This window comes from Cebus imitator, unplaced genomic scaffold (genome assembly GCF_001604975.1).
Source record: "Cebus imitator isolate Cc_AM_T3 unplaced genomic scaffold, Cebus_imitator-1.0 Scaffold484, whole genome shotgun sequence".
Classification (NCBI taxonomy): Eukaryota; Metazoa; Chordata; class Mammalia; order Primates; family Cebidae; genus Cebus; species Cebus imitator.
Window position 1 is genome coordinate 294,945 of NW_016107799.1, and position 10,242 is coordinate 305,186.

The 10,242-nt window shown below is 36.4% G+C and overlaps 1 protein-coding gene across 1 annotated transcript in view; it reads right to left on the bottom strand.

Annotated features, from left to right (window-relative positions):
- Positions 1 to 10,242, bottom strand: part of JMJD1C (jumonji domain containing 1C) — a 287,926-nt gene that overhangs the window by 47,285 nt on the left and 230,399 nt on the right. Inside the window, exons 4-8 of the mRNA XM_017512974.2 lie at positions 7,749 to 7,854; positions 4,023 to 4,147; positions 2,349 to 2,492; positions 2,059 to 2,251; positions 275 to 1,953 (exon numbers count right to left, since the gene is read on the bottom strand). Of these exons, the coding sequence (XP_017368463.2) occupies positions 275 to 1,953; positions 2,059 to 2,251; positions 2,349 to 2,492; positions 4,023 to 4,147; positions 7,749 to 7,854 (2,247 nt within the window). The remainder of the gene's footprint in view (positions 1 to 274; positions 1,954 to 2,058; positions 2,252 to 2,348; positions 2,493 to 4,022; positions 4,148 to 7,748; positions 7,855 to 10,242) is intronic.

Genomic DNA, 10,242 nt, shown 5'->3' on the forward strand with positions numbered 1-10,242 from the left:
TCTCAAAATCTTGACCTCAGGTGCTGTGATTACAGGCGTGAGCCACCACTCCCAGCCTAAACTAACTCTTTATACAAATAAATAGGCTTTTCTGAGGTTTCAGCTGCCCCTCTGAGGTTACGAAGCATATGGAAAAACAACTGTTTGAAAAATTCTAACATATTTTATAATAGGAAATGACCTAAAAAATAGATGGAATATTGATTGAAAAAGCACTTGTACATGCTCATTAATAAATATATATTGATATGTGGCAAACCACAGTATAACTTACCCTCCTTAATGAAGCCTCAGCATTAACTGCATTTTCTGGGTGAACCCACTTAGAAGAAGGCAAACCAAGTCCTGAGTATGCATGTGTTCCATTTGGATACTGCCAAATAATTGGATAAAGTCCAAGCTGATTATATGAAGCAGAAGGATGGGCTTGTCCAAGAAGATGAGGTGACTGGTGCTGTAACAACTGTTGTTGTTGCTGGTGTGCTAGTGCTAAGTGGCTCAAGCTGCTGGCATGAGCACTCTCTAGTCGTGGGTGGCCACCAAGTAAGGAGGCAGTAGGCACTCCAGGTAACACAGTGGGAAGTAAATGAGGATGATGAACAGCATGGTGTGGACCACTAGTCAGAGGGTGAGTGTTAATGGTAGGTAATGGAGTTTGACTAGATGACCCGGCTAGTAAGTGGGGTGCAGGAGTTAAGGCAGGATGATGGGTACCTGGATTTAAACAGGTTCTATGAGATGAGGAGTGAAGAGGAAAAGGATGCTGGCTTAGGAAAGGTGAAATATGATTCGCTCCTGTTTCTGACCCAATAAGTGCAGGATCTCTGTAAACTGTAAAATGCTCATTTTTATCAATGATAAGAGGACTCTTTGTAGTTTCTAACGTACTGCTTCGAGTAGGAATTGGATGAAAACTGCATCTCGATAGCTCATGTTCTATCTTATTTGCCAGTCTTCTTTCACCAGCAACTTGGTTGTTCACATAAGTGGCCTTAGACTTTACAGAATCAGGAGAATGAGTTATTTTGGGTTTAACAACTTCAGGTGAGGGACTGGATTTTATCTTGTGAGTATCTACTGAAGTATTAAGTTTAGATTTTACAGTCTCTGGAGGTGGACTTCGCTTATGCAGCTTATCTTCCATGACAGAAACTGCACTTAAAGGAGAAATATAAGAGACATACTTCTCTTTTTCCATGTTCAAGGGATCATTTCCTGAAGAAGCATTTATAACACTTGATTGGGTTAAATCCACTTTAACTACATCACTGACCCAGCTCTGATCAGAATCTTGTTTAGCTATTTCCAAGAATTTTGCATTTGCAATAGAGTGTTTTGAATCACTAACATTAGGATCCATTTTCTGAAGTGTCTGAAGGCCAAAGGTACTTGAGTTTTCCTGAGCCACCTTTTCTAAATTAGTGTCATTTGTAATATCAATAACACATTTTGGTGTGGGTGGTCTGGATATAAACTTCTCCTTTGGTAGTGATTCCACTGTACGGGTTTTTTCCATATTGCATTCCTGAGGAAGTAAATCATTAGGATTATGATCAGAAGGTGTGGACTGTTCTGATGAATGGATAATCATATCTTCTTGAAGCTGAGTGTCAACAGGCTTCCGCTTCTCTGCTTCTTCATGTTTTTTATCTTCCTGTATTTGATCCCAGGGAGACTGGTTATCTTTTAGGGTCTCTTCTCCTGACTTCTCATTATTATGGGGTTTTCCTTCGTCTCCATTTATTTTTGAAGTATTTTTATTTTTCAATTCATTCTCTGGTTTCTGTTCTGAGGAATTATCTGTTATTCTCTTATTTGAATTTTCTGAGTCACTGCTCTCAGAAAAGTCTGAAACATTGTCAGTTCGAAGTCTTTTCATATTTAGTTTCTTTTCGTCTTCCTCAGGTTTCCTTCTTTTGTTCATCAAGTGTTTGTTTTTACCTTTAGGATTTTCTGTAGGATTAAAAAAAGAACAGTCTTATTTTTCATACTAAATAAGCATACTTTAAAATGTATTTTTGTTTTATTCATTCCCTTAAAAAAAAAAGTGGGTCCTACCTCCTCGTGATATATAATCATATTTTTCCTCCTTCATCTTCTCTTCATCTGGTATACTGCTATCTGAGCCCTTCCTCTTATTTGGACGGATACTTCTTTGTTGCTGTTGCTGGTGTGTATTCTGTTTTGGTACAGCAGCTTGTGAGTTCATTGCTGGTCTGGGACTATTTGCTTGGGCACGTGTGTAATGACTCTAAAAGTAACCAATTAACAGTAATTGTTTACTACCTGGTTTCTACTAGCCTAAGGAAAAATATTTTACAGAAATTCATCCGTAATAACATACATACGTGAACAGCGTTGACGTTTTGATTGGCACGAGATCTGCGCCGTGATGTAATGCCAATATTTTCACCTTTTAACAAAGAGTGAACAACATCATCTAGAAAGGTCATTTGAACCATAGAAGGATCGACATTCTGTGGTTCTAGTACCTAATCCACAATACAAAACAAAAACAAAAATTAAATCGAATGAGCTTATCAAATATTTGGTATAATTTTTTTTTACTCAATAGAAATGTTTAGAAATCAGCTTGGTATCCCTAATTAATAAGATTGTTATAATAATTTACTGTAATCACTTAAGACAAAATTACCTTTTTAACCTTCTGAAACTCACCATTTCAATTACTAACCAAGAATTAAAAAGCAAATATATACCCTGCAAGATGCATCTTGAAAAACAAGGATAAGAATTTATCAAGAATATAGAGCCAACAGACAGTATTACTACAAAACAAAGACATAGATGACAAGATATGAAATGTATTTTAAAAATAGGAAGTAATTTTCAAAAAGCAGTCGTAAAATAAATGTCAGAGGTAGACTTCAGGGAGAAGAAAAAGACAAAAATTATTGTGCAAGTGAATAATTTTTAAAATGTGATTAAAGAAAACTATTTTAACAATTCAAGGCACTTTTGTATGTTTTTGAGAGGTAAAAGTTTGTCACTGCTTTTACTGAAAAAAAAAAAAAAAAAAACAAATGTAATTAAATAATAACTTATTTAGCATTTTAACTACATTTTAATCAAAGCATTTGAATTATTTATAAAGGAACTCTAGAGACATCCTCCACAATCCAATCAGTCAGGAAGGTATAAATATCTATTTTTTTAAAATATAAACAGCAGCTTTAAAAGTGAACATTTTTTGCATTAAGTAAAAAAGAAAAAAATATGAAATATCAAGGCTTTCAGGCTGGTAGTTAAAACTCCATAGGAACGCCAGGCCCAGTGGCTCACGCCTGCATTCCCAGCACCTTGGGAGGCTGAGGCGGGTGAGTCACGAGGTCAGGAGTTTAAGACCAGCCTCGCCAAGATGGTGAAACCCCATCTATACTAAAAATACAAAAATTCGCAGGACGTGTTGGCGGGTGCCTGTAATCCCAGCTACTTGTGAGGCGGGTGCCTGTAATCCCAGCTACTTGGGAGGCAGTGAGCCGAGAAAGTGCCATTGCACTCCAGCCTGGCGACAGAGCAAGACTACATAAAAAAAAATTCCATATGAAACTTGTAATACTTAAGATTAACCATAAAAGTTAATTGAGCATACCAACACTGACATCTGATATGAGAAGAACTATAGTGTGTGTTTAAGTTTTCACTGATGACAATATACCATTTGGGAAGTATTTTTAATACTGTAGGGACAGAAAAATTGAAACCCTGAGAAAGAAAATTACAGCTAATCTAAGGATTTAAAAAGGAGTAATCAATTAAAAGAGTTTGACGCCTCTATTTTAGGAACTGATTTTATCAGTGTTGAAATAAATTTAGCATTGCTGTCTCCCTATGACCTGAAAGGACCTCTGTGTAATATCAGATACATTTAAACTTACTAGAATTACATGACTAAAAACCCTAGAGATCAAACTTATTTAATATCAAACTGTTGATTTTTGGGAGGCATGGACTATCTGAACTTTTTAAATCTCTACAAAAATATTCGTTGAACTACTTACCTGATCATTCATAACGATCATGGTGCGGGTGAAGAGATCATGATGAGTAATTATGCCAGTAAACCACTGGGTGGCAGAGTCTTGTCTATATACTCTCACTCTGTATCCATTTAAGGAATAAGGACCTTTAAAGAAACACAAGAAATAGAAATATCTTAAATGGAGACATTTTCATTTAATAACCGCCTTATAGAAGAAACATGAAGTGTATAATAAGTAATATATCCAACTGTCAGTTTTCAAAAAAAAGTTTTAGAAGTAAATATCCTTTCAAATGAATCATTCTTAAGTTACTGTATATACTGCACTAGACTTACATACTTCCTCATTCAATAGACATAAAATACTTCAAGAGGGAATGAAAGTTTTTAGGAAATGAGTTAATAAGAGAACAGTTCAAAATGCAAAGTTACAGTGGTGTAGAATGTAGTAAGGTTACAAAGCTATTAGTTACGACTGCAGTAGATGATTACATGGTTGAAATAGACAAGTTAACTTGCAACTTGATGTTTGAGTCTTCTACTTGTCAAAACTTTACCATAAACAACTACAAACTACAAATTTTGATTTGTCTATAACAGCTAGGAAAAGCTGCTAAAAGTCTTTAAAAAAGAGATTGGCTATGAAAACAGACTAATATAATAAATAAATACATAAATAAATAAATAAGATATTGGCTAAGTGAATTTATACACATAGCACTAAAAAAAAAATTTTTTTTTTTTTTTTTTTTTTTTTTTTTTTTTTNCCCAGGCTGGAGTGCAATGGCGCGATCTCGGCTCACCACAACCTCCGCCTCCTGGGTTCAGGCAATTCTCCTGCCTCAGCCTCCTGGGTAGCTGGGATTACAGGCACGCGTCACCATGCCCAGCTAATTTTTTGTATTTTTAGTAGAGACGGGGTTTCACCATGTTGACCAGGATGCTCTCGATCTCTTGACCTCGTGATCCACCTGCCTCGGCCTCCCAAAGTGCTGGGATTACAGGCTTGAGCCACCGCGCCCGGCCCAGCACTAAAAATTTTTAAAGAAATATGGTACCCTTTTGTGTTAAACTCATTTTTTTTTTCTTTTTTTGAGATGGAGTTTCGCTCTTATTGCCCAGGCTGGAGTGCAATGGTGTGATCTTAGCTCACCACAACCTCCACCTCCCAGGTTCAAATGATTTTCCTGCCTCAGCCTCCTGAGTAGCTGGGATTACAGGCATGTGCCACCATGACCAGCTAATTCTTTTTTTGTTATTTTTAGTAGAGACAAGGTTTCACCATGTTGGCCAGGATGGTCGTGAACTCCTGACCTTGTGATCCACCCGCCTCAGTCTCCCAAAGTGCTGGGATTACAGGCATGAGCCACCACGTCTGGCGAAACTCACTTTTTCAAAGAATATTCTTGTATAGATATCCATTATAAAATAAGGTAAAAAGTATTAAAGATATTTATCTGCAGATATTCCTATATGCCTAAAACAAGTCACCTGGCTGGACGCAGGGGCTCACACCTATAATCCCAGCACTTTGGGAGGCGAGGCGGGCGGATCAGGAGGTTAGGAGATTGAGACCATCCTGGCCAACATGGCGAAACCCCATCTCTACTAAAATACAAAAAACTAGCTGGGCATGGTGGTGCGTGCCCGTAGTCCCAGCTACTCGGGAGGCTGAGGCAGGGGAATTGCTAGCACAGGAGAGGTGGAGACTGCAGTGAGCCGAGATCACACCACTGCACTCTCACCTAGCAACAGGCCAAAACTCTGTCTCAAAAAAAAAAAAAAAAAAAAAAAAAAAAAAAAAAAAAAAAAAAAAAAAAAAAAAAAAAAAAAAAAAAAAAGGCACTCTACAGAAGAGGATAATGTGATAAAAAATAATCTTTAATTCACAGGTATTAAAATGGTATCAAATACTTTAAAGTTTAAAAAAGAACTGTAAGGTAAAAACTACTGTACCTTAATAATTTACAAAGAAAGTGCTTTCAAAATTTTCAAGTGCTTATTTATCTCTCTTAAGTATTGTTAGCCTTTTTACAAAAATCGAGAAAGTAAGAAGTTGACTTAAAATTAGGCAAAATTTTAAGTCAAAGATCTGGGACTGAATTAATTTTTCTGATGTTCTTTCTTCTAGAGTTATAACAGATTCAACAATTAATACTTTGCCAGTTTTAAATATATATGCATATATAAATCAATAAGCTGTAGAAAGTATTTCATATGACGTGTAAATTAAATATATTCATCTAGAGAAAAGTGAAGATGTTGACTGGCTATAATTTAAGGGAGGTTGGGGAGTAAACACTATTTTGTAGCCATATCAATTATGTAAACATCTGTCTTTTTTAACTGTGGAAGAATAAGACTCCATATTATTTTTTCTAAATAATATAGAACACACTTATAGAGTAACTCCAAATATGATCAGTTTTCAATTCTCATTAACAAACAGTTTACACTGGTTTATTCTCACTACTTAACACAGTGTAGAGTCAGCCATACACAATTCTGCATAGGATGAATAGGGGCTATACTGCCCCTTAATCTTTTCTCCTCTAAGGATATAATGCAGAAACAAAATATTATTTTAAAAAAACTCACCTGGTTTCTTCAACAAATAAATTGCAAGGAAAGGGAACAAAAAGAGCAACAATGGGATGTACCAAATAATCACAATGTTTGGACCTTTTCTGAATCCCTTAATTTTTAAAAATAAATAAAACCTGTTAAAATCTTTGACATTTATGAGACAAACGAAAACCTGAACTACCAAGTATTTTTAATTTAAAAACTATTTTTTTTTTCAGAATAATGTTCCAGCATTGTTTTGTTTTAAAAAATGGATAGAATAGGGTGATGTCTGAAATTTGACAGAAGTGGGTAATGGATGGCGCAGGGTCAGCCACAATTAGATGGTTGTTGGGGCTGGGAGACAGGTGAATGCAAATTCACTGAAACATTCTATTTTTGTGTGTTTGAAATTCTCCACAGAAAAGTTTAAAGAATATTTAGCCTAGGAAGAATTAAATATGTAGATGATCCACTACCGTACATACCGATATAAAGCAAACAGTTTTGAGATTATCTGTTGATGCTTAATGGCATGGAAGTTGAGGGTTGAGATAAATATGGGAATTTAACAAAAAAATTCCATTCACAAAAACATTTGACAACATATCAACAGTTGATGCCATATTGTCTCACTTTCCATTCAATTTCACAAAAGGCTTGTATTTACAATACATGATTTTACTGTCAGAAATGGAAATTGCTAAAAATTATCAAACCCCTGGTTTGAAGGTCACATGTTGTAACATACTAAACATAGAAAACAGGAAGTAAGACTAGTAAATTTCTGAAAAAGGTACACTGAAATAGGCCACTTTTATCAGACATTAAGAACATTCTTCAAAGGAAATCAATTGCAGCCACCCTCTACTGCAAACAATGCTTCCTTCTCCAGGAAAGACACACCTAAAGAATTCCATAGCATGCAGTTTTCTGTCAACAAAACACCCATGTGGCTATAATTTCATGACAGGCATTTAGCTCAAATAAGTTATAAACTCGTGAAATTATCGACTTTCTATCAAAATTATTATGACTCTTATTATTTTCCTGGATGTATATAACTCAAAATATTGGACTGAGCCTTCTATTTATATTGCATACAATTGAACAACCAAAGACAAATATGGTAAGTTGCCTAGATCCAAAAAAATTTAATGCATAACTTCAAAATAATTACCTTGCATAAAAATCTCCTGAACCTTTTGTTCCTTTACCCAGACTTTCACTTCCTCGTGAAGTTGCGGGTTGTCCCTGAGAACTGGGTTTAGGCTGTCTATGTCGTCCTAGAATTATAGATTAAAAGAAAGGTCCATGTTACGCTCTCCTACTATTAATGTTACCAACTTTCCCTCCTGTATGTTCTAAGGACTGAAGAAAATTCCTCTGATCTAAACGTATGCAAAAACACAAATTCCTAAATTATAGTTCACTGGCAACTGTGTAACAAAAGAGGGTAAGAAATTAATGTGTGATAAGATTTGACCCCTGACAACAATGTCCTAAAGTCAAAGTCTGAAATTAATGTGTTTTTTAGCTTTTTAAAGTATAGCCTTCTTCAAGTCATCTTTTTAAGGAATCACTATTAGAAGCAATATACAAATCAAATAACATCAGGTCATTTAAGGGTGATGACGAACTGCAGTGAACATTTTAATGACAATGATACATGCACAGATGACTTACTGGCCTTCCTGTAATACCTAACCAATAGAGTTTGAAACTACTTTTATTCTGTCCCGATGTAAATGTCATCAAATTCAGTTCTACTCATAGTCATCTGACCAGTAACTTCACTGTTAAAAATTTTATTTCTTGAAACTAGTGCCAAACCATCCAGACAATTAAAATTACATTATTAATGGTATTACCCTTATTATCACGGTGGATCTAGACATAGAAACAACTGATTCTCTCTCACTGGAGATGTGAATCACACAGTTACAGGATTTCCCGCAATTTGCTGGTCTCCCACTGGATTCTGACATTCTGTTCTCTCAGTCTCTCCCTCTCTCTCTCTCTCAAAGTACCTCTGCTGCTCCTGCAGTTGAGATTAGCTGCAGGAACACTACAGTAGCTGGAAAGAACAAAGTAGCACTGTCAAATGGCAGCTATTTTAAAAGTGGACAGGCAGATCATGGAAACCAGTAAATAGAAAGGAACTAAATGAAGGGAACTGTATCTGACAAATAATAACATTTTGGCAAGTTTGAAGAGTAAAAAGGTGGCTGAAGTATAAAAAATAAAAATTAAAAAACCCTAATCAAATAGATCACACTTGACTCTTCTCCAATGTCTATAGGGTAAAGTGTTTTCTTTTCATACTGCTTTTAAGGCACTACTCTGAATTTTTAGAATAGAAATTTTTAGAATAATATTGTGGTAAATATTCTATCTGATATGCATTTAAACACAGAGAAAACCAACAGGCCAAAGTAAGTGCCTTTAAATCTATTACCTATGTTCCTTGGAAAATATATAAATAAAAGTATTGCTTTATAGCAGAAGAAAATACTCAATGAAAAAATGTCATACAAAGAAGTAGGCAAAATCTGTCATTTGGGAGAAAAAAATGGGCATTAACATGTCTGCCTTTACTTCGAAAAAAACTTTTTGGCAATCTCCTTTCTCTGCCCCCTCCAACCCCCAGTAATATATTGCACACTTAATCTCATGTTTTTAAGAATTTTTACAAAATCATAGTAAGTCCTATCAGACTCTAACCCTCTTACCGCACACCAGTTGACAGTCTAGTCTATAACAAACAGAACATAGGAAACTTTTTTTTTTTTTTTTTAAACGGAGTTTTGGTCTTGTTGCCCAGGCTGGAATGCAATGGCGTAATCTCAGCTCACTGCAACCTCCCTCTCTCAGGTTCAACCAATTCTCCAGTCTCAGCCTCCCGAGTAGCTGGGATTATAGGCGCATGCCACCACGACCAGCTAATTTTTGTATTTTTATTGGTCAGGCTGGTCTCAAACTCCTGACCTCAGGTGATCTGCCTGCCTTGGCCTCCCAAAGTGCTAGGATTACAGACATGAGTCACCATGCCTGGCCCATAGAAAACTGTTTTATAAGGAACACCATTACTTTTTTCAGACATCTCTGACAGCAAGTTCCTTTAAAATTTTTCCCACTTTAAAATTTCCATCCATATCCACCCATACACTTTTCCCATAATATAGGGAGTTATAAATTTTTTTTTTTGGAGACGCAGTCACTCTCACCCAGCCTGGAGTGTACTGGCATGATCTTGGCTCCCTGCAACCTTCGCCTCCTAGGTTCAAGCGATTCTCTTGCCTCAGCCTCCCGAGTAGCTGGAATTACAGGTGCACGCCACCACACCCAGCTAATTTTTGTATTTTTAGTAGAGACAGAGTTTCACCATGTTGACCAGGCTGGTCTCAAACTCCTCAACTCAAGCAATCTGCCCACTTTGGCCTTCCCAAAGTGTTGAGATTACAGGCATGAGCCAGTGCACCCAGCTATAAACTGTTTTAAAGAAGCACTGCCAACACCTTGCAAACAAGTTCAGTTTATAAAACCAGTTGCCTAAGTTGAAATTTTACAACTTGCCGGGCGCGGTGGCTCAAGCCTGTAATCCCAGCACTTTGGGAGGCCGAGGCGGGTGGATCACAAGGTCAAGAGGTCGAGACCATCCTGGTCAACATGGT